This window comes from Ahaetulla prasina, chromosome 17, assembly GCF_028640845.1.
Source record: "Ahaetulla prasina isolate Xishuangbanna chromosome 17, ASM2864084v1, whole genome shotgun sequence".
NCBI lineage: Eukaryota > Metazoa > Chordata > Lepidosauria > Squamata > Colubridae > Ahaetulla > Ahaetulla prasina.
In genome coordinates, this window is record NC_080555.1 from 4,172,142 (window position 1) to 4,195,026 (window position 22,885).

The following is a 22,885-nucleotide window of genomic DNA, read 5'->3' on the forward strand; positions in this document are numbered from 1 at the left end:
TCTCGATTGCAGAAAATATGACTTCATTAACAGAGTTGTTAATGCCTGGAATGCACTACCAGACTCTGTGGTCTCTTCCCAAAATCCCCAAAATTTTAACCAAAGACTATCTACTATTGACCTCACCCCATTCCTAAGAGGTCTGTAAGGGGCATGCATAAGCGCACCAGCGTGCCTCCCGTCCCTGTCCTAATGTTCCCTTTAATTGTATTCATTTTCTGTATTCAGTTAATGCTTATACTTATGTATAGTATTTAATATGCACTCGACAAAATAAATAAATAAATAAAATTTAAACACTTCCAATTGGAGGCCTTACAAATTAGAAAATCAAAGTCGTATGAATCTCCAGGACTTTTTTTATTTTTTAGGAAGCTGACTGAATAATCTCTCGGCTCCCGTGTTCCGTGCAGGAAGCCAATCCAATATTTAAATTTGTGGTTGTGTTTTTTTAGATGTATAAACACACCCTAATAAATGCACCTATATTATTGTGAATTAAAAGGTGAACAAACGATCCCGGATGCCGCAACCGTCATAAATATGAGTCAGTTTCCAAGCATCCGAATTTGGATCACGTGACTCAATGCTGGAACGGTCGTAAGTGTGAAAAAAATGGTCATAAGTCACTTTTTTCGATGCCTTTGGTCACAACAGATTGTAAGGTGAGGACTACCTGGGAGATAAAGAGAACAGGTAATGCCACATATTTTATAACACTGTATAATAAATGCCACAAATAAATATTACGTGTAAGTTTGTATATGTAAATGATACAGGTGTGGCTAGACCCAAGTTTGTCAAAGCGAAATATTAAAATAATGTAGGCACTTAAATTTAAGAGCTAATGGTTTAATTATTTCCACACGTATTTATTTATTATTTTATTTATTTATTAAATTTTTATACCGCCCTTCTCCCGAAGGACTCAGGGCGGTGTACAGCCAAAAATAAAAACAAGATATATACAATTAAAACAACATTTAAAACATATAAACGTATAAACTTGGGTGTAAATGGCTGTATAACCAGATCCTATTGAAATAATATCTAAGTGGGTTATTTTATAACTAATCAAATCCATAATTTAATTATGCTCTCTCTCTCTATAGAATGACAGCCCCTGAGGTTAACGCGGGCAGAACTCAATTTCCCAGAGTGCCTCTGGGGCAGCGGCCATGACGCCAAAAGACAACATCGGGGGAGGGGGCGGGGCGAGGGGGAAGGATGACGTCAAAGCAGGAAGCCGGAATCTCTCATTTCCCGACAGGCTGCGCGGCCGGGATTGTGTGTGTGTGTGAGAGAGAGAGAGCGCCGGCACCTTGACGGAGTAAAAACAAAAAAATATCAGAGCGGAGACTACGCCTCCCGGCTTGCCCCGCGCGCGGCCCGCGCGTGCGCGTTGATAAAGTCGCCCCTGCGGGGTGAGGGCGGGGGGAGCGGCGGCGGCCATCTTGTGCGAGGAGCGACCGGAGCCGCCAGGCAGGAAGCCCCGAAGGAGGCCGGAGGAAGGAAGGAAGGAAAGAAGGGGGGGAAAAAAAAGAAAGGAAGGAAGGAAGGAAGGAGAAGCCGACAGCAGAGCCTCCTGCCCGCCCGCCCGCCGCGGAGGAGCCGCCGCCGCCGCCGCCATGAACCCCGAATAGTGAGTGTCGTCCGCCGCCGTGAGGGGAAAGAAGGGAGGAAAAAGGGCTGCTTTTACCTCAGCTTCCCTCAGGCAAAGCCGGGAAGGACGCCCCCCCTGCCCCGCCTGGCTCGTTGACGGCCGGACTACAAGTCCCATCGGCCCCGCCCGGGGTTGTGTGTGTGTGTGTGTATGTTCTCCTGAGGGGGAGGACTACACGACCCATCAGCCGCTTTTTTTTTTCCCCCGTCCCCGAGCCGGAAGAGTTGAGGGCTTGCGGGTTCCTAAGGGAGGGGGTGGGGTCGCCTTTCCCATCATCCCCAGCCGGGTGTTAAATTGGCTTTGTAACTCTTTCCTCGGAGGGGGGGTTGCGGGCCCCATCGTCCACAGCCGGGGGAAGTGTCGTCATCGTCCCCAAATAGTTGCGGGGGGGGCTTCTGAATGGTGGAATGGTGGCCCATGTTCCACGGCAGGCAAGGAGAGGGGTTTTTTTTAACTGTTGGGAGAATGGGGTTGCGGACCCATCATCCACAGCAGAGCCAATTCCCCCCCCCGGGGGGTTTTAACCTCCTGTTGAGAGAATAGGGTTGTGGCCCCATCATCCACAGCAGCGCCTAAGCGGGGTTCCTAAGGGAGGGGGTGGGATCGCCTTTCCCATCATCCCCAGCCGGGAGGTTGTTGGGGAGGGGAGGAGGAGGGGGGTTGTGGGCCCCATCGTCCACAGCAGGAGGAGTGTCCCCCCCCCAATACTTGGGGGCTTCTGAATAGTGGAATTGTGACCCATGTTCCACGGCAGGCAAGGAGAGGGCGGGTTTTTTTTAACTCTGTTGGAAAGAATGGGGTTGCGGACCCATCATCCACAGCAGAGCCAATTCCCTCCCCCCCGGGAGTTTTTAGCTCTTGTTGGGAGAATGGGGTTGCGGACCCATCAGCCACAGCAGAGCCAATTCCTCCCCTCCCCTTCCAGGGAAGTCTCTGCTGGGAGAGGGGAGCCGCAGCCCCATCATCCACAGCCGCACCCCCTCTCTGCTGGAGTTGGGTGGCCAATATATTTACGTTAATAATGAAAACCTAATCTATTTTGGTTTCCAATTTGTGGAGTTATCACCCCATCATCCCCAGCTGGGAAAACCTCCCCCCCTCAAGACGAATGGGATTGGAGCCCCATCATCCACAGCAAGGCCAATTTTCTCTTCCTTATGCTTCCCCCCCCAAAAAAAAAGAGCTATGTTAGACTTACTTTTTTAAAAAAAGGGAAAAAAAACCATCATTCCTGGCTGACACAGCCTCATGGGTTTAATAGTCCAACTCAATAAGTTGTTTACGAGTTGGCTATAAACAATTTAATACTCAAACAACTGGAATATTTGGGTCCTTTTCACTGATGGCAAAAGTGACTGAAATATTAGCAAGAAAGCAGAGACGGTACTTTATATTTTTTTAAGATTGTTTTTAATCTCTTTTTTCAGCTTTTAAAAATGTTGTTTTTATTTAAAGGTAGTCCTCGACTTACAACAGTTTGTTTAGCGATTGTTCAAAGTCACAAGGGCCCCGAGAAAAGGGACTTATGACCGTTTTTCACACTTACGGCCGTTGTAAGCATTCATGTGATCAAAATTCAGAGGCTTGGCAACTTGTAGTTATGACGGTTGCCGTGTCCCGTGTGTGTGTGTGTGTGTGTGTGTCACATGATCCCCTTTTGCGACCTTCTGACAAGCAAAGTCAATAGGGAAGCCTGATTCACTTAACAACGGTGAATCATAGCTGGCTGGGGGAATTCTGGGACTTGAAGTCCACAAAGTTGCCGGGTTTGGAGGCCCCTGGTCTAATATATAAGGTGGGAACATCGCAAAGCCCCTTCCCCATTTAGCTAAGCCATTTTTCACATGTCCCTTCCCTTGGTATACCAGAAGCGTATAGGATCTCCTGCCTGAGCAGGGGGTTGGGCTAGAAGACCTCTAAGATCCCTGCCAACTCTGTTATTCTGTATTCTGGACTCACATTTTCTTTGCTATTTGTTGCTATTTCTACCCTACACCACCCAAGAAATCCCCTTCCTCCATTATAAATTTTTAATCATTCCAAACCCTCTTTTACACATTGGTCAAGTTCTTCTGCTTTTCTTTGTGGTTTTTTTTTTTGCAAAAATCAGGAATTATTCGACATTATTTGCATTTGTCCCGAGATGCAAAAAACCAGATTGTGGAATCCAGCGTGCCTTCTATTAAATATCTTGCATTTTAATATCAACATTTCCTCTCTTTTCCTTGACTTGCTCTTCACGTTAAGGGCTACCCTTAATGTGGCTTTTTCAGAGGAAACCCCCCCCCCCTCAAGTATGAAGCGAATGGTGATTTAACACTCTGTTATTAGAGGTTTTTAGAAGGTTTGCTTGCCTTTAACATGTTTTGTCCTCCTGGCACTCTAGTTTAGGAAAGGATGAGCTAACAAAGTTCATTTAAGGTGCCACAGAATTCCTTAAGAGGTTTGTTGTGACCAAATAAACACCATCCCATCTTTGAAAGTTCCCTTCTGTGGGACTTAATTTGCCCCTCTGCTGAGCACTGGCGGTGTTGACACATCGCTTTAAGCCACGGAGTTAATTTTTGCAAACCACAGGGACCGAGTTCATCATACAGGCCAAACCAAAATTAAACAATTCCGTCTCTGTTTCCTTCTAAAAATCGCCTTTAGCGCCATCGGATGGGATTATCCAGAGTTATTCCTCGTATTATTTTGTTCGAGTAAATCACTTGCGTATCAGCTATAGAGACTTATTTTTGCCACAACAAAGCCTGGAATTTTGGTTGTAAGATATTATGGTTGTACTGTAGGTCCAGACGCCACTTGACTGGACTCGATTTTACGACTCCTTTTATGATGGTTGTAATGCCAGGCACCATGATCGTTCAAGCAAATCCTTCCCTCTGAAATAGCAATGGTGTGACTGCAGGACACCCCAATCCGGTGGTAAACGTGAAGCGGTTGCCCAGTGCCCCAGAGGGAATCAAGTTACTGTGTGTACTGTGTGTTTTGTCCTTGTGTGGCAGTCAAAACTTCAAGGAGTGAGGGAAGGTTGGCAGTTATAAACTTGAGGATGGGTCGTGAGTAGCTGAGTAGCGTTTTTAAAACTAGTCGTAACTTCAGATGATTATTATAAATGTGAACACAACTCTCTTCTAAGCTCCACCTTTGTATGAATTCTGAAGATCATAAGCCAGTGTTAATAATGAAAGTGAAATAGTTGAATAAGTGTTTTTTGTTTTTTTTACAACTGCTGACCTACAAAACATTGTTTTTTTCCGTGGGATCTATTTCTTAATTGGCTAGAATGTGGTGCATAAATATGCGAAACAAACAGGAACGGCTGCAGACAAGATGATAATTATTATTTATCATTTATTATTCGACCTATCATTATCAGAGGGCAATGCCAAAGACTGGTATGTAGAAGAGGCATCCGCGGTTATGTACAGGTTGACCTGGATTTACGGCAGTCCATTTAGTGACCGTTCAAAGTTGCAACAGCCCCGGGGGGAAAAAAGTGACTTAGGACCGTTTTTTCACACTTAACGACCATTGAACTATCCTCACGGTCACGTGATCAAAATCCAGTCCCTCGGCAACTGGTTCATGTTTATGACCGTCGCAGTGTCCCGGGGTCACATGATCCCCTTTTACGACCTTCTGATGGGGGACGCCAGATTTGCTTAACAACCGTATCGCTAACTTAACCGCAGTGGTTTCACTTAACCACCGTGGCACGCGAAAGGTCTTAAAACGGGGCAAAGTTCACTTTGCCTCACCGAACAGCAGAGGTTTTGGGCTCGGTTGCGGTCATAAGTCCAGGGCTGCCTGTGCCTGGTCAGGCACTGTAGGAGATTGGTTGCTCAATCAATAGAGGCCATCAGATGGATTGGTGAAGGTTACTCTGATGTTGCAAATTCAATCAAGGGCCCGTAGTAGCCTGACTCATCGTAGTCGTTGCTTAATGCCAAGTGACAGGAAGTTGGACTTTACTCACTGTGTGGAAAAGGCAGAGCAAGCACTCTGCAGGAGCTCAGAGGCACCTTAGACTGATTTGGAGCTGGGCAAGGAGGGTCTTGGGTCTCATAAAGCAAACTTAACGAATTCAAGAGGCGCTTCTCCGAACGTCAAAATTAAGTACAGGTAGTCCTCAACTTTCAACAGTTCATCCAGTGACCGTTTCAAGTTACAACAGTGACCCAGGACCGTTATTCGCAGTTATGACCGTCGCGTTATCCCTGTGGTCATGTGATCAAAATTCAAGCTTGACAATTAGCTCATATTTTAGTATGAACAACAGCCCTGGGAAAAAAAAAACATTACGTAGGGCAGTTATTCGCATTTACGACCGTCGCAGCATCTCTCACAGAATCAAAATTCAGAGGCTCGGCAACTGACTCACATTTATGACGGTCGCAGTGTCCACGTGATCCCCTTTTGCGACCTTCTGACAAGCAAAGGCAATGGGGAAGCTAGATTCATTTAACGACCGTGTTCCTAACTTAACGGCCCGCAGTGATTCGCTTAACAACTGTGTCAAGAAAGGGAACAGGATTCACTTAACAAATGTCTCGCTTAGCACCGGAAAATTGGGGCTCAATTGCGGTCGTAAGTCAAGGACTACCTGTAGTGGAATCTTGGGCTGTTTCGGCCATAGTTCCGCTATCATCCGATTCAGGATGGTTTTTGTTGTTGTGTTGAGATTAGGGTTACTTCTGTGAGGTCTCCTTCTCCAAACCAAAACTCCATCAATGATGGTTCAAGGTGGTTCTTTTTAACCAGGATTGCATGACAGTTGAGCAGACCTACCACCACCTCACGTTCTCCAGAGCCTCTGGCCTACAGTTCATGATGGTAGATAGAGATGCGAGGCGATGGAAGATCAAAGCATCTCCAGCTTGCTGTGGCCCACAGCACATCTGGATTTCAATCAGAACCGAGCCGGAAGGGGCCTTGGAGGTCTTCTAGTCCATCCCCCTGCTCAAGCAGGAGATCCTATACTGTTTCAGACAAATGACTGTCCAGTCTCTTCTTAAAAAACCTCCAGTGATGGAAGCACCCTACAACTTCTAGTGGCAAGCTGTTCCACTGGCTAAATGTCCTCACTGTTCGGAAGTTTCTCCTTTAATTCCAGGTTGCTTCTCTCCGTGATTAGTTTCCATCCATTGTTTTCTTGTCTTCAGGTGCTTTGGGAAATAAGTTGACCCGTTCTTCTTTGGGGCAGCCCCTCAAATACTGGAATACTGCTGTCATGTTTTCTCTAGACTAGCCAAGCCCAAATCCTGCACCCATTCTTCATATGTTTTAGTCTCCAGGCCTTTAAATCATTCTAGTTGCTCTTCTCTGCACTTTTTCAAAGTCTCAATATTTACTGACTTGTTAGCTGACACCTCCGGCCACCGTCAACCTAGTTGGTGTCCAAAGCCTCTCTGACAGATGTCAATCGTGGCTTCCTTGCTCATCTTTAAGCAAGACCTTCCGGCGGTGTCACCAGGAAGCGCCTCATTCCGCCATTTGCCCGTTCCATTAACTAGGACAACCCACTCCCTACACTCCCAGCCTGCCGCGTGCTTGTGGCACACCTTGGAATTGTGGTGGGCGGTGGAATCGTGGTCCTTGGTCTACCTTCCAAGGTGTGCGTTTACCGGAAAACCCAAGCACCTCTGCAAGACGTTGGTTGTGTGGTGGAGAATTGCAGGAAAACCCTACCTGCGCTGGGTCTTTTTTGACCATCCTGGGATCTGTGGAGCCTTAAATATTTCATGCCAAAGAACTGCAGCTCTGCGCAGCCCTGCATCTTAAAATATTGGGAGGGCGTTTTCTAGGCTAAAAGCATTTTTCTCCCTAGCTCTGAGCCCCCCCCCCCACCTTTCCCACCCTCCAGAGGAGAAAGGATGTTGTCTTAAAAATAGGAGGCAGGGCAGAAAGAGAATTTTCTGTTGGCGTTTAGGAAGTCTCGTCTTGTGGTTACGGACGGTTGCTTCCTCCTGCAAAACTGGTGGATGGTGGAACTATTACGCAATAGGATCTTGTTTTTTTAAAAAAATCAAAATTGCCTTTCGTTTTCTTGGCCGCTTTCAGCCTGGGTTACAGGCCTCAATTTGCAACCGTTCGTTTAGTGACCGTTGGAAGTTAACGAACGGCACTTTGAAAAAGTGACTTGTAACCGGTTTTTGCACTTAAACGCCCGTTGCAGCCGTCCCCACGGTCACGCGATCAAAATTCAGACTTCGGCAACTGACTCATATTTGCGACGGTTTCATTCTCCCGTTGTCGTGTGAGCACCGTTGGCGACCTTCAACAGGGGAAGACTGGTATGCTTAAGGGACCGCATGCTTCGCTTAACAACTGCAGTGATTTGCTTAACGAACACGGCAAGACCGCAATAGTATCTAGGGTTATAAACCGACATAGGAAAGGTCTGTAAAATGGGGCAAAACTCGCTCTCTTGCTTAGCAACCCAAATTTGGGACTCAGTTGTGGCCGTAAGTAGAGAACTACCTGTAACTCCTAACTGCTGGCTTCTGAGGCAGTCTGCTCGCCTGGGAAGTTTTTATTTTTACACCCTAGTTTATAATCCTCACTCTCTTGAGTTGAAGTTAGGAACTGGGGTTGGATGTAGCTTGAACCTCCACGGGACTGGTGCAGGGTCCTCGGTGCTCTCTGAGCTGGGTGGTTTTCTTGCAGGCATTTCATGACCCAACTAGGTAACCTCATCAACGTTAGAAGGGAAGGGGACTGGGGGTCCTCGGTGCTCTCTGAGCTTCTACAGACATTTCATTGACCCAACTAGGTAACATCATCAGAAGGGAGAGGGAGGTTTGGGATGCAAAGGAGAAGGAAGAGGGAGAAAGGAGGTGGAGGACTCTGGGATCCTTGGTGCTCGCTGAGCTGGGTGGTTTTCTTGCAGGCATTTCATGACCCAACTAGGTAACCTCATCAGTGCTAGAAGTGGGGAGGAGGTGGACTTTGGGGTCCTTGGGGCTCTCTGAGCTTTTGCAGTTGTTTCATGACCCAACTAGGTAACATCATCAGTGTTAGAAGGGAGTGGGTATGTGGAGGGGAGGAGAAAGGAGAGGGGAAAAGGCTCTGAGCTTGCTGTTTTCTTGCAGGCATTTCATGACCCAACTAGGTAACATCATCAATGCTAGAAGGGAATGGGGATTGTGAAGAGGAGGAAGGGGAAGAGGAAGAAGAGGAGAGGAGGGGGAAATATGGGGTCCTTGGTGTTCCCTCAGCTCAGTGGTTTTCTTGCAGACGTTTCATGACCCAACTAGGTAACATCATCAGTGCTGGAAGCGAGTGGGGTTTGCGGAGAGGAGGAGGAAGTGGAGGACTGTGGGGTCCTCAGTGCCTTCCAAGCTGGGTTGTTTTCTAGCAGACGTTTCATGACCCAAACTAGGTGGCCTCATCAGTTTGAGACCTCCTTTTCAACCCGGAGCTACAAATAATTCTCCTTTATTGGTACTTCCTGGGGGGGTTCCTTTCCCGCCCGCAAGCCCAAACCCAAGTCCCCACGTCACCAGCATCTGTGTTCAACCCAGCAAGTGGAACAAAATCCTCGCTTCCCCTCCCCTCCCCTCCGTCCAGAAGATTAGGGGGAGCCCCTCCCTCCTTGCTTTTTAAGTCAGGAAAAGTGCCAGCGCACCCATCTCGTGACTCGCCAGCTTCCCATTCACCTCCTTGCCTGCCACTCAAGAGAAGCTCCACTTAAGAGAAGCCCCGTTAAGAAACTTCCTCTGGCTTTTATTCACCGTTCACATCTTGGGGAGGGAAAGAGCCGGATCAGATCCCTTGCTCGCCTGGTCCTAGATCTACCCCAGGTTCTGCCATTCAGGGCAAAGGCCATGCAACAGGAGGATTCTGAGACTTGAAGTCCAGAATCCATTTACCAAAACCTCGGGATGGGAAAGCTTGAGTTAGCTGGTCTGATGCGGCCATTGAGCACGGCCAAACTCTCGTTCCCAGAGCCGAGTCTTGAGATAAATTACAGGCAGTTCTCGACTTAGCAACAGTTCATTTAGTGACCAGTTTCTCCCACCCCCACTTAAGACCATTGCAGTCACATGATTGAAATTCAGACGCTTGGCTCTTGGTTCCTATTTACGACGGGTTGCAGTGTCATGCGGGTCGCCTAATCGTTCCCCTTTTGCAAAGCCGACGGGGAAACCAGTTTCACTTAACAACCGTGTTGCTAACCGAACAACTGCAGCGTGATTCATTTAACAACGGTGGCAAGAAGGGTCGTGAAATGGAGCAAAACTCCCTTCGCCGTTGTCTCGCTTAGCAGCAGAAATGTTGAGCTCAGTTGTGGTCGTAAGTCAAGGACTACCTGGATATTAAGTCTCCCCCACCTCCCAGAGATTAAGAAACACATTTAAAGTTCCTGCTCCGCTTTGATCTGTTTGTGTGTCTGTGTGTGTGTTTTTCCCCCTAGTGATTACCTGTTCAAGTTGCTTCTGATCGGAGATTCCGGTGTAGGGAAATCCTGCCTCTTGCTACGGTTCGCCGTGAGTATCTACAATTCCCCCCAAAACGGCTCTTTTTTTCTTACTAACCCTTCCGTTGCAAAGCTGCTGCTAATTTAGGAGTGTTTCGAGGGAAGGTGAGGCCAAGAAAAATGAAAGCTTTTTTTTAAAAAAAACCAAAAAACCACAGGAATTGTGCTTCTGGAATTCCTTATCTGGCCCACCTTCCAATCTTAAATCCCCTTTGTTTTGGTAAAAAAAAAAAAAAGCCCCTCCCATGAAATTCCTTTAACTATTGGTCACGGATTGGACTCCCCCTGAATTCCAAGGGAGTTGCATCGATTTAAAACATAGTGATTTTTACCTTTTGCGATTGTTGTTTGGTGGCTAGAATTGTGGATCGGGCTAATTAACCGGGATCAAGGCTAGGATTGACAGGAATTGAATCATTTTTTTCTGCAGTGACATTTTTTTTCTTTCTCTCTCTCCCCCGTCTCTGTTCTAGGATGACACCTACACAGAAAGCTACATCAGCACCATCGGGGTAGACTTCAAAATCCGGACCATCGAACTGGATGGCAAAACGATTAAGCTGCAGATTGTAAGTTTTGGGGCGGCTGTTCTGAAGGGTGGATGGCCATCGGTGTCTGGGTTTGGTTTTATTTTCCAGATGTGGAGCCAGAAGGAATCTCTGATTAAAAATCAAAAATTCCTTTCCTTTTTTTTCTGAACTATTGACTAAATCTTTGGATGTAGTTTATAGATCCAGCATGCTGATTGGGGGATTTTGGGAATTAAAGACCACCCATCTTAAAGCATGCTGGCTAGGGAATTCTGGGAGTTGAAGTCCACCCCTCTTAAAATTGCCAAACTGAAAATTACTGAGCTAGATCCATCCAGAATGCATCTAATTGGGCAGTCCAATGTTTTAAAAAAATATGTAGCCCCCTTTGAGAAGGGGCTGTGTTTTATGTTCCACCCAGTTTTTAATCACATTCTGTTGCTTGTTTTTACTTATTTCTGCCTTAGTTTTTTAAATTTGTGAGCCGCCCAGAGCCCCCGAGAGTCAGCCGGGCACATATTTAATATCCACCATTTTGTTCTTGTGATGGGATGCAATGAGGGAGGGGGCTTTTCCGGGAGGGAGGGGGCGAAATGCCAGAAAAGCAAGAGGCAACTCAGCCTGGCTATTATGTGTGAGAGAAAGACGGTGAAGACAGGTTCTTCCTCATAGTTCCCTGAGTCTATTGTAGAGGTAGAAAGCTTGGAAGAGTAAACGTTTGGTCCCGCTGGCCGACTTAGACTGGATCCTGCAGATTACAGTAGAGTCCTTAATCCGATCAGATTTGGTCTCTGGGAGTGAAACAATAAATAATGCAGCTTGGAAGAATCACCACCTGCCAGTCTTGGTTTTGGACCTGAGGTGTCAGTTTTGGAAGGCAGTTTTCTTAACTGCCACATATTTTTTCTGGGGAAGTTGGGAGGGGGTTGTTGTTGCAGCGGTAGAAAGTTAGTCATAACAACATTCCGCGTTCAAGGACTTTTGCCTGCGTCTGATGTAGGCCGCCTGAAGACTGTATCCAGCTGAGTGTGAAGAGTTGATTGGACAATGTGATGAACTTGTGGGCGTGGGGCAGGGGCTGTGAACTGTCAGCTGGGTGTGGCAAACCTGGAAGCTTTCAGTTTCGGGTTTTCCCAGCTGTGCCAACATGACATCTCTAATAAATTGGAACTTTGAGGAACCTCAAGCCTCAGAGCTTTATTTCGTTGGGGGTGTTTCTTGGAACCCTGACATGAGGTTCTGTCCGATGAAGGTGCTTAACCCGTTCGTTCTGCTTTCTCCAGTGGGACACAGCTGGGCAGGAACGGTTCCGGACTATCACGTCCAGCTACTACCGAGGGGCCCACGGCATCATCGTGGTCTACGATGTAACGGATCAGGTAGAGTGGCAGGCGGGTGGTCGTTCAAACAGCAAAAGGGCAAGGCCACGGTGGCTCATTACATCCCCTGGGCACGACGCAAAGATCAAAACAGAAACAAACAAAACTCGGTGTCTCATTTCTCTGCATTTGTCCAACGCTCGTTTTTGGGTGTTTGTTCGTTTATTGGCTTGGGAGTTAAATTTTCTGGAATCCCCACAATCAGATAGGTCTCCCAAAATAATTTTTTTTAAAAAGGACATAATAATTACAGGGAGAAGGAAAAAACAGGCTGTCCCACCAGCTAAAGGCCATTGCTGTTAGTTTGAAGTCCTCGCCTTGGCAAACAGGTGCAAAAAAGCTGGACATGAATGCAGGAAAATTCAGTATCGAGGGACAGCCCAACGGTCTGTGGGAGGATATTTTTTAAGGATATTTTTTTACCCCTGAGAGAGAGAGACTTTTCTTTGGAGTAGCAAAACGTTGGCCTTTGAGCCCCAAAGCCGCATCCATTCGCCACATCCAGCTGTGCGGACTTCATCTCCCAGAAAGCTCATCTTTGGCCATGCTGGCTATGGAATTCCGGGAGTTGAAATCCTCCTGTGTGGAATTCCGGGAGTTGAAATCCTCCTGTGTGAAATTCTGGGAGTTGAAGTCCTCCCACCTGGAAATGATGGCTGGGGAATGCCCACCAGGCCTTTAAGATCCCCCCCCCTCGAGGTATGGGTGTTGGAGTAGCGCCTGGCTCCTTCAATACTCCCCTTACTCCTCCCTCTCGGTCATCCAGGAATCGTACAACAACGTCAAGCAGTGGCTGCAGGAGATTGAGCGTTACGCCAGCGAGAACGTCAACAAGCTGCTCGTCGGCAACAAGTGCGACTTAACCACAAAGAAGGTGGTGGACTACACAACCGCCAAGGTGAGCCTCCAGCTGTGAAGTTCCAGGACCTCTCTGTTCCGACCCAGCTCCCCAAACACGACAAACCCTCTGAAATCAATCGACGCTTCCTTTATTAGGAGCGCCAGCAGCCCCGGCAAAAAGGTTCTCTCTCACCACAGGCTAACAAGTCTGGCCGGCCAGGAGATGAATAGTTGTCTGCCCCCATCTATTCATCTCCGCCCCCTGCCTTTTATCCCCAGAGCCAGGGTGGGGCTTCGCTAGCAGCAGTGGCTCTTATATCCCAAGGACCAGCCCATAGAATTCCACTGCTCTCCTCTCCTCTCAGCACCCAGCTGTTCCTCCTCTCAGGACCCAGCTGTTCCTCCTCTCAGGACCCAGCTGTTCCTCCTCTTCCTCATCAGCTGCCTCCAGACCTGGGGCTGTTGACTCTCCATCTGAGGGCTGACGGACGGCCCAGGCTCTGCCTCTGTCTCTCTCTGGCACCCCCATTCCCTCTTCCCCTCCTCCTCCTCCTCTGATTCGGTTGTTGGAGGGGCCAGTGGCCAAAAGGCCACAAACGCTCTCCATTCCCAGTAAAGATCTGCCGTCCAGTGGATGGGAACATCTCCCCTTGGGAACCGGAAGCGTCTTTTTAGCATTCCTCCAATCCCCGATGGAGGGGGGTGGTGTCGTAAGTCCGAGGACTCCCCAAAACAGAGCCGTCCCCTGACTCCCGATCTGGTTTCTCGCTCGTCCTCCTCACCCTCCCCTCTCTTTTCTCTCACCCAACGGCCAGGAGTTTGCCGACTCGCTTAGCATCCCCTTCCTGGAGACGAGTGCCAAGAATGCCACCAACGTGGAGCAGTCCTTCATGACCATGGCAGCCGAGATCAAGAAACGGATGGGCCCCGGGGCCACGGCCGGCGGGGACCGGCCCAACTTGAGAATCGACAGCACTCCGGTCAAACAAGGAGGCGGCGGCTGTTGCTGAACAGGAGGGACATGATGGCTTTGAAGGGGAGGGGGGGACGGGGGGTGCGCGTGGGACCAGCCGAGACAGCGGGGTCCTGCCCCCCTCCTCACCGTCCAGCCCCTTCCTCCTCCTCCAATTTTTTCCCCCCATTCTCCAAAGGTGGCTTTCCGGATGATACCTCCGTTCCGGAGGGGGACGGGGCCTTCCTCCCTTCCAGCACAGCTGCTGCTCCGAGCTGCTGCTCCGTCTTTAGCTGTTTTATGTCACCCCCTCCCCTTTTAACTCTGGACAGGGAGGCAGGAGAGGCCGGGGGGGGGGGTGTTGTCTCACCAGGCCAAGCTTTCCCTGTCCCTAGTTTTGTTTTGGAGGGTGGGGGGAACACATCGGTCTCTGTTTGATGGGGCGGGGAGACAGAGGGCTCCCACTCCTGTAGGCAGGAACTGGGTGGCACTTTCTTTTACTGCAAGGGGAGGGGGGTGTTGTCTCAGCCCCCTTCCTCCCCCTTCCTTCTCTCCCCCCCCCAGCCCAAATCTCTCTCTCTCTCCCTATTTGGTAATCCATAGCTGAGCGTTCCCCTCTCCACCCTTCAGTCTGCCTGCTTCCTCATCTCCTCCTCCTCCTCCTCCTCCTGCCCTTAAGTAGGAGATCCCCCTCAACCATCAATGAAGGCTGTTCACCCCACCCCACCCCCTCCTTCCTGCCTCTGTTTGATGGTTTCCTTTCCACCCCCCACCGCCAGACTATGTCATTCCTTCACTGGCCCTTCCTGAACTCCCTCCTCCTCCTCCTTTCCCCCCCACCCCTAGGGTCTTTCAACCCACCCCTACCCCCAATCCCCCTCTCAGCCACCCTTCTCCCCAAAGTCTTTCTCCCTCCCAGCACCATCGCTGCTTTTGTCCTTTTGCGGGGTGGGGGGGAGTAGGAAGAGGGAGATTGGGAGGGGGGTTGTAGAGTGGTGGGGGGAGTAGAGCCAGGGTAGGGGGGGGAGTGTTGGGGCTCTTCCCCAGCTTCTGCATTTCACAGTCAATGAATGTATCTCTGCTGGGCAGCCCCTCCGAGCTTGTGAATAATTTTGTAGGGTCTCCCTTCCCTCAGCCCCCCTGGGCTCCCCATTTTTTCCTCTTCCTCTCGTACCTCCCCGTGTATCAGTGACCAAACATAGCCCCCCCCCTCCCCGGCCCAGGTATCTCTTCTCCCATGCTGCTGGACCCAGCCCCCTTGCAAAACCTGCTCCTTTCCCCCCCACACCTTATTTTTAGCAGCAGGAAGTCCTTTCCTTCCCCAGCCACTTGTCTGCCCCCTCATCCTCTCCCGCTTGCTCGCTCGCTCGCTGGTCCCCTTCCTCGCCCAACAACCCACCCACCCCCGCCGCTTTATTTAAGGAACGTCAGGGACCCCCACCGCGGGGTGGAAAAGTTTTCCGTCGGCTCTCGATTTCGTCCGTTTTGTTTTTTTTTCCACAAGTGACATTACAAAACACAGATGAGAGGAAAAGAGAAAAGAAAAAAAAAGAGGGAGGGAAAGAAAAGAAAAAAAAAACGAATAAAATATAACCAGCCTCTGCAAAACGAGGATTTTCCAGGCTCGGTTTGCGTCTTTTTCTTTATTTTATTTTTTTTAAATTTGTTTTTTTTTCCGTCCTTCACGACAATGGCGGGGTTGCGATCACGGACAACGGTTTGGTGCATCCTGGTTTTAATGTATTAATGAATCGGCTCAAAAGTTTTCTCAAGCTTGTCAATTTTGAAGACTTCAACTCCCAGGATTCCGCAGCTGACTGGGATTGGCCGTGGGAAAGAAGAACGCTGCCCTCTGGTGGTACAAAAGAGAAAAGTACTCCCATCTGCGGGGAAAGGATCTTGATGGGGCCCATCCATCCAATTTATTTATGCATTTATTTAATTTGCGTCCCGCCTTTATTATTTTTATAAACAGGCCATGAATATAGTACTCCCCTCCTCATTTTTTCCCCCTTGCAACAACAACCCTGCAAATCTGTTGAGCCACCAGGGCCTCTGGTGGCTAAACAGACTAAGTAGTCTGTTATTAACACAGCTACTTGCAATTACTGCAAGTTCAAGCCCCACCAGGCCCAAGGTTGACTCAGCCTTCCATCCTTTATAAGGTAGGTAAAATGAGGACCCAGATTGTTGGGGGCAATAAAAGTTGACTTTGTACATAAATATACAAATAGGATGAAGACTTTTGCTTAACATAATGTAAGCCGCCCTGAGTCTTCGGAGAAGGGCGGGATATAAATGCAAAATAAAAAAAAAAGTTAGGTCGGCCAGTGTTAACCCCGTTGGACAGGATATTTCAACTTGGGCAAAATGGCCTTTTGCAAATTCAGATTTAATTTAAATATTATTTGAAATCATTAAAACAGTTCTTTAATCCGTCTTTAACACCTCGGTGGCCGCCTGCTCATGGCGCTTTCCTGTCCTGTAGAAATTTCTACAAGGGGGACAGCAGAGGGCGCTCTTTCCCCGCTTGGCCATCCTACGGCTGGCTTCCCTGGGGTCTGCAACCTGGCGCCCAGGGGGACCATCAAGAATCACTACAGAGCCAATTCCGTTTCACGCAATGCCCTTAAACCAGTTTTTTTTTCCCCCTCCGGAAGATCTTGCCACGGCTGCCTTCGCACAACCTGCCACAAACTAGCTTAGATTTAACCAGGATTAGCTTTATGGAAGAAGGAGGGGGATTTTCCAAGCTCCACCTGTTGGATAGTTGACGGTTCAAGGTTGTGTACCAAAGCTGGAAAACTACACGTTCAACCATCCCAGCTAGGAACTCTGGATTTATTTACGAAACTGACTGGGAGGGGGGACAAACCAGGAATTGACTAGCCATAGTTTAGGCCTGCGAACTGCGTCAACTTTCGAAGTTTGTACAAAAGAGATGTCGATTCCATGAAGGAAGGAGGGAAGAATTTTGGGTTGCTGTCCAGATGAAGTTTTCATTTATATTTATATTCAGCTTTTTCCCTACAAAGGGATCCTCTTACCCCTGCTGCTGTTCAGCCACCCAACAACCCTGCAAGGTAGGTTGGGCTGACCCTTAAAACACCCAGGAGCTTCTGAACTGGACTTCAACTCCCAGAATCCCCCCAGCCAGCAAGATGGGGTGGGTGGGTGGGTGAGAGACCAATTCCCAGAATTCCCCACACCTAGACCTCATGTCACTGAATTCTGGGAGTCAAAGTACACCCCCACCCCATCATCCTCAACTGACCAAGGTTGTGGAACATCGACTTTATAAGCCACTTTGTCCGAAGAGGTGCAGGGTTTGCTGCCTAAGCAGCGGGTTGGACTGGATGACCTCCAGGGTCCCTTCCAACTCTTGTTCTATTCTAAAGCCTAAACTGGGGGAAGGATGGGATTTGTAGTCCAGGGCCCCCCGCTTGTGAGAAGCAAGATCTGCGTGGCGGGGTGTCCACGAACCTAGGCGTGTCATGGGGGGTGTCTTTCTCGGTAGGGAACGATGGGAGTTGGAGTCCCTCTTTCCAAAACCACGTGCTCCAGAAAAGCAGCCTGTTGCTGTGGCAGCTTCAGAGGAGGGAGGGGTCCCCCCCTCAAAAAAGCCCCCAACCACCCCAAAAAACAAGAGCACCAAAACCCATGAGCCTCAGCGGCTTGGCACTCCGCAGCCCCTGCTTCCCAGCCCGGGCGGCGCTCACCTGTCCAGCTCGGCCCCGCCCCCCCCGCGTTCTATCCCCGCCCCTCCCCCCGTTCTGTCCCCCCCCCCGGCTCCTCCCCTTCTCCCTCCTCGCCCCCCCCACTTTCTCCGCGGCGGCAGACGGCGGCGGAGCCGGGGAGGATGCGGGGGGCGTCGCGGCTGCTCCCGCCGGTCTCGTAGCGGCTGCCGCGGCTGTGGGACCCCCGGCCCGGCGCCTCCAATGGCCGAGTAGCCCCCCGCCCGCCCTGCGGACCCCCCCCCGCCATGGCCTTCACCTTCGCCGCCTTCTGCTACATGCTCACGCTGGTCCTCTGCGCCTCGCTCATCTTCTTCGTCATCTGGCATGTGAGTGGGGGGTCTCTCCTTCCCCCACCCCCACCAGGCCTGGGGCCGAGGAGAGGTGGCGCAAGGGCCTGGGAAGGGAGGGGAGGGGGCTCAGGGGAGGGGGAAGGGGGCTGAAGGGCCAGGGAAGGGAGGGGAGGGGGCTCAGGGGCCAGAGAGAAAGGAGAGGAGGGGGCACAGAGGACAGGGGGCTCAAAGACTGGGGAAGGGAGGGGAGGGGGCTTAGGGGCTGGAGGAATGGGGAAGGGGGATGCAGAGGATGAAGGGCCAGGAAGAGAGGAAGGGCTTCAGGGCTCTGGAAGGGAGGGAGGGGCTCAGGGGCCAGAGAGAAAGGAGAGGAGGGGCACAGAGGACAGGGGCTGGGGAAGGATGGGGAGGGTCTTAGGGGCTGGTGAAGGGAGGCAGGGGCTAGAGAAAGGAGGGAGGGGCTCAGGGGCCAGAGAGAAAGGAGGGGCACAGGGACAAAATCTGGGAAGGAAGGGCAGGGGCTTAGGAGATGGGAAGAGAGGACAAGGAGCTCAAGAGCCAGAGAAAAGAGGGAGGGGCATTAGGGGCTTGGGAATGGGGGCAGGGGCTGAAGGAAAGGAAAGAGAGGAAGGGTCTTAAGGGCTCTGGAAGGGAGGGAGGGGCTGAAGGGCCAGAGAGAGAAAGGAGAGGAGGGGCACAGAGGGCAGGGGCTGGGGAAGGATGGGGAGGGGCTCAAAGACTGGGGAAGGGAAGGCAAGGGCTCGAGCTAGAGAAAGGAGGGAGGGCTGGAGAACGGGGGTGGCGGCAGGTGCAGAGGGCTGAAGAGCCAGGAAGAGACAAGAAGGGCTTAAGGGCTCCAGAAGGGAGGGAGGGGCTCAAGGGCCGGATAAAGGAGGAAGGGCTCAGGGACTAGAGGGCAGGGGACGGGAGGGTCTCAAGAGTGGGGAAAAAGTGCAGGGGCCTGGGGAAAGATGGGCAAGAGCCAGAGAAAAGAAGGGGAGGGGGCTTAGGGTCTGGGGAATGGGGAGGGGGATGGATGCAGAGGGCTGAAGGGCCAGAGAGAGAGAGAGAGAGAGGAAGGGGCTTAAGGCCTCTGGAAGGGAGGGGAGGGGGCTTAAGGATTGGGAAAGAGAGCAGGCGACTGGGGAAGGGTCTAAAGGAGTATGGCAGGGGTCTTAGGGGTTTGGGGAGGAGGCGAAGGGCGGGGGGGCATCCAAAGCAGACGTCAAGCCATCTTGAGGGGGGGGAGCGGGTTCTCTGACCAGGTTGGGGGTGAAATCGGGGAGGGGGCAGTTTTGGAAGAGAAGCCCTGACAGGCCGGGATGGGGAGGGGGTTCAAGTTTATGGGGAAGGGGCTGGAATAAAAAAAAAAAAACCAAGCTTCCTGAGGAGCTACAACCCAGGACCAGCCCCCTCCCCACTGAAGGGCTAGCAAAAGCAGTGGATTTTTTTGGTGGGGAGGGGGCTTCAGCACAGAAGACATGTCTATAAGCTCCTTAATAAGGGTGGGTGGGCTCTCTGCCAAATCCTTTTAACTCCAATCCAGGGGAGGGAAGTGTGTGTGTGGGGGGCCTTCTAGCATGAAATATCACAATCTTCGGCCTTGTGGGGTTGTGTTGGTTTTTTGTTTTTTTTTGAGGGGAGGGTCTTTCGGCACCTGGGGGGGCAGAACTGAGCAATTTGATGAGGGAGAAATCCCCCCCTCCCCCCGTGAGTCCCTCAAACCGTCAGAGCCCCCCTTCTGTCCTTGCAGAGGGGAGGGAGAGACCGTGATTTGGGTCTGGGGGTGCAAAGCCCCCCCCTTTTTTCTGTCTGGGAAAAATGGGGGGGGTCGTGGGGTTTTTTTGAGGGGAGGGTATCCGGAAATTTGGATTGATTGGGACTCGCTCAGGAAAGCCATGCTTTCGTCCATCCGTCTATAAACCCCAAATTGCCCCTAAAAGGGACTCCTGAAGCCCCCTGCCCCAAATTCAGAAAAATCCTGGGGGGGCCCCCCTCCTTTGCAACTTTCCAGCTATCCCCTACCTCTTTTTTGGGGGGTGGGTGGGTGTATTTTTTTATTTTACAAAAATCAAAATAAGATTATTATTTTTTTCCCGTCGTCTTCCTTTCTGGTGACGTGTTCAGGAATCCCAAGAAGGGACTTGATTTTTTTTTAAAAAAAAAGATATATTATTTTATTTTTTATTTTTTTAAAAAAAATCTCCTTCTGTTCCTCCATTTTCTGTCCTCCGCCTCTCCGGCCCCCCTCCCCAATTTTCCTCTCCTCCATCTGTAACCAAGGAACCTGACTCTGGTTGCCATGGGAACTACATGTGTTTACAATAGAGAGCTCTTTCTTAAATAAATGGGGATGCTGGTGGGCTCCGTTTTTTGGGGGGGAGGGGGCAGTGGGGGTGGGTGGGGGTTTCCGTGAGGTGGGGAGGGCAGGATCTGAGCGAAATAAATCCCCCCCCTCCCCCCGTGGATCTGATCGGCGTGTAAAAATGCTTCTTTTTTAAATAATAATAATAATAATAATGGGTATCGGATTCGGTTTGACAATAAAACCGTCTAAGGATGCTTAAAACCAGGAATGGATGCAAACCAACATAGGATCGGAAACATGGGTTTTTCTTCGCTCTCTCTCTCTCTCTCAGTTTTTAACCAGCGGTTTGGCTGCCTGGTTCTTAAATAAGACCCTGGTTTAGGGATGCTGGTCAGCTGGCTGGGTCCCCCTTTGGTTTCAAATGTCAAATATTCAGGAATTAATATTGCAAAATATGGTGAGCTTTTTTGCGTTCGTTTTGAACGGCTCTCTTCGGCCTGCTGGAATTTTTGAACGCAGCAGATCCACTGTACGTCGGATTCGTTTCGAGGTAGCCGAATGGTTATTTTTCAGATTTATTTTTTAAGATGGGAGAGCCTACCTTGGAAGTTGGGTTTGTTTTTTTTAAATATACAGAAATTACTAGGGCTGCCTCCCATTTGAAGCGATTGTGTTGTTTCGTAGTAGATGGGACTCCCCCACTCCGCATTGAAACGCCTGAAGGGAGACCTGTGGATTTCCAGGAGCTGGGAACGGCCATTCCCAGCCTACCTTGTCAGTAACTCAAGTGGGTGCTCTTGGGAGTTATAGTTTTTGTACAGGGGCTCTCTTGCAAGCCTGTTTGGTCTGGCGGTTAAGGCATCAGGCACGAAATCAGGAGATGGTGTGTTCTAGTTTTGCCTTAGGCATGAAAGCCGGCTGCGTGACTTTGGGCTGATCACCAGGAGGCGGTGAGTTCTAGTCCTGCTGTTTTAGGCATGAAAGCTGGCTAAGCTGACTTTGGCCTGATCACCACGAGTCGGTGAATTCTAGTCCTGCCTTAGAAATGAAATCCAGCTGGGTGACTTTGGACCGATCACCGGGAGTCGGTGAATTCTAGTCTTAGGCATGAAAGCCAGCAGGGTGACTTTGGGCCAATCACCAGGAGACGATGAGTTCTAGTCCCGACTTAGACACAAAAGCTGGCTGGGTGACTTTGGGCCAATCACCAGGAAGCGGTGAGTTCTAGTCCTGCTGCTTTAGTCATGAAAGCTGGCTAAGCTGACTTTGGCCTGATCACCAGGAGTCGGTGAATTCTAGTCCTGCCTTAGTAATGAAATCCAGCTGGATGACTTTGGACCGATCACTAGGAGTCGGTGAATTCTAGTCTTAGGCATGAAAGCCAGCAGGGTGACTTTGGGCCGATCACCAGGAGTCGGTGAATTCTAGTTCCACATTAGGCATGAAATCCAGCTGGGTGACTTTGAGCCAGCCCTTCCCTCTCCTCTCAACCCACCTCACAAGGTTGTCGTTGTGGGAGGAAAAATAGGAGGAAGTAACAGTTATTAGGCATCCGTGCCGCCTGGAAGTAAAAATAACCAAAGTGGCTTATAAATATATATTAAATACAATTTGCAAGAAAAACCAAGGCGAGTTTGTTGAGGAGGAGGAGGAGGACACCCCCCCTTTGCCTTTCTCGGGATCTGTGTTCGAATGCCGCGCGAGCATTGCCTTCGAGGAAATTGTCTGTGCCTCCCGCACGGGCACCTTCAAATCACGCACAGGTGGCAGTGTGCCGTTTTAGGACCTGCTCTGCTTCCTTTCGCCCCCCCCCCGCCCCCTGCTGAAGCGTCTTGCTTCCCCCTGCGCACAACATAAAACAAGGCCCTGCGTTTCTAGTCCTCATGAAGAGAACAGAGGGTTAGCACGCTGAGCTTGGCAGCCAGCCTTCTAGGGGATGGCAAGGCCTGCTAGATGTGGGAAACAGGCTCAACAATTGGAGGTTGAGGCGTGTGTGTATGTGTACATATATATATATATATGTAGATCTTTGGTTATTCGGGTTTTCTCCCGCGTAAAATTGGAAGTGTCTTGGCAACGTTTCGACGAAGTCTCACTCGTCATCTTCAGGCTTCAGCTTCGTGCTTCTGGGAGCAATTATATATATTTGTTTTCTGAGGTTTTTGCGGGTGTTTGTATGTAGGTCTTTGGTTATTCGGGTTTTCTCCCGCGTAAAATTGGAAGTGTCTTGCCGACGTTTCAACGAAGTCTCATGCGTCATCTTCAGGCTTCAGCTTCGTGCTTCTAGGACCAATTTGCTCCTAGAAGCATGAAGCTGAAGCCTGAAGATGACGAATGAGACTTTGTCAAACGCCGCCAAGACACTTCCAATTTTACGCGGGAGAAAACCCGAATAACCAAAGACCTAGATAGATAGATAGATAGATAGATAGATAGATAGATAGATAGATGATAGATAGATAGATATAGATAATATGGTTTCCATGGTTACCCTTTGGGAGAAATTGATTGTCCTTTTGGATTTATGAGGGACTTCTGACGTATGAGGTCTCTCTCTTTTCTGACCTTGGTTTTTTTTCTCTCTCTCTCTGTTGGCACCTTCGGAGGCGGCTATTTGAGAAATATTTTGCCATCCAAAATAAACCTTTGCCAGAGCTGGCGAAGCGGTGGATGCCAAATTAAATTGACCCGACTTGGAAAG

General features: G+C 49.9%; 2 protein-coding genes across 3 annotated transcripts in view; both read left to right on the top strand.

Moving 5' to 3' along the window:
• Positions 1-1,291: 1,291 nt before the first annotated feature.
• On the top strand, positions 1,292-15,472 carry LOC131186404 (ras-related protein Rab-1B). The gene is made up of 6 exons (XM_058159928.1): positions 1,292-1,642; positions 10,086-10,158; positions 10,622-10,717; positions 11,962-12,057; positions 12,824-12,955; positions 13,713-15,472. The coding sequence occupies exons 1-6, from the start codon at positions 1,629-1,631 to the stop codon at positions 13,905-13,907; spliced, it is 606 nt and encodes a 201-aa protein (XP_058015911.1). The 5' UTR covers positions 1,292-1,628; the 3' UTR covers positions 13,908-15,472.
• Positions 15,473-17,735: 2,263 nt separating this feature from the next.
• Positions 17,736-22,885, top strand: part of CNIH2 (cornichon family AMPA receptor auxiliary protein 2) — a 40,178-nt gene continuing 35,028 nt past the window's right edge. For both annotated transcript variants that reach the window (XM_058159929.1, XM_058159930.1), the window contains exon 1: positions 17,736-17,912. In XM_058159929.1, coding sequence (XP_058015912.1) covers positions 17,832-17,912 — 81 coding nt within the window. In that variant the 5' untranslated portion in view covers positions 17,736-17,831. The remainder of the gene's footprint in view (positions 17,913-22,885) is intronic.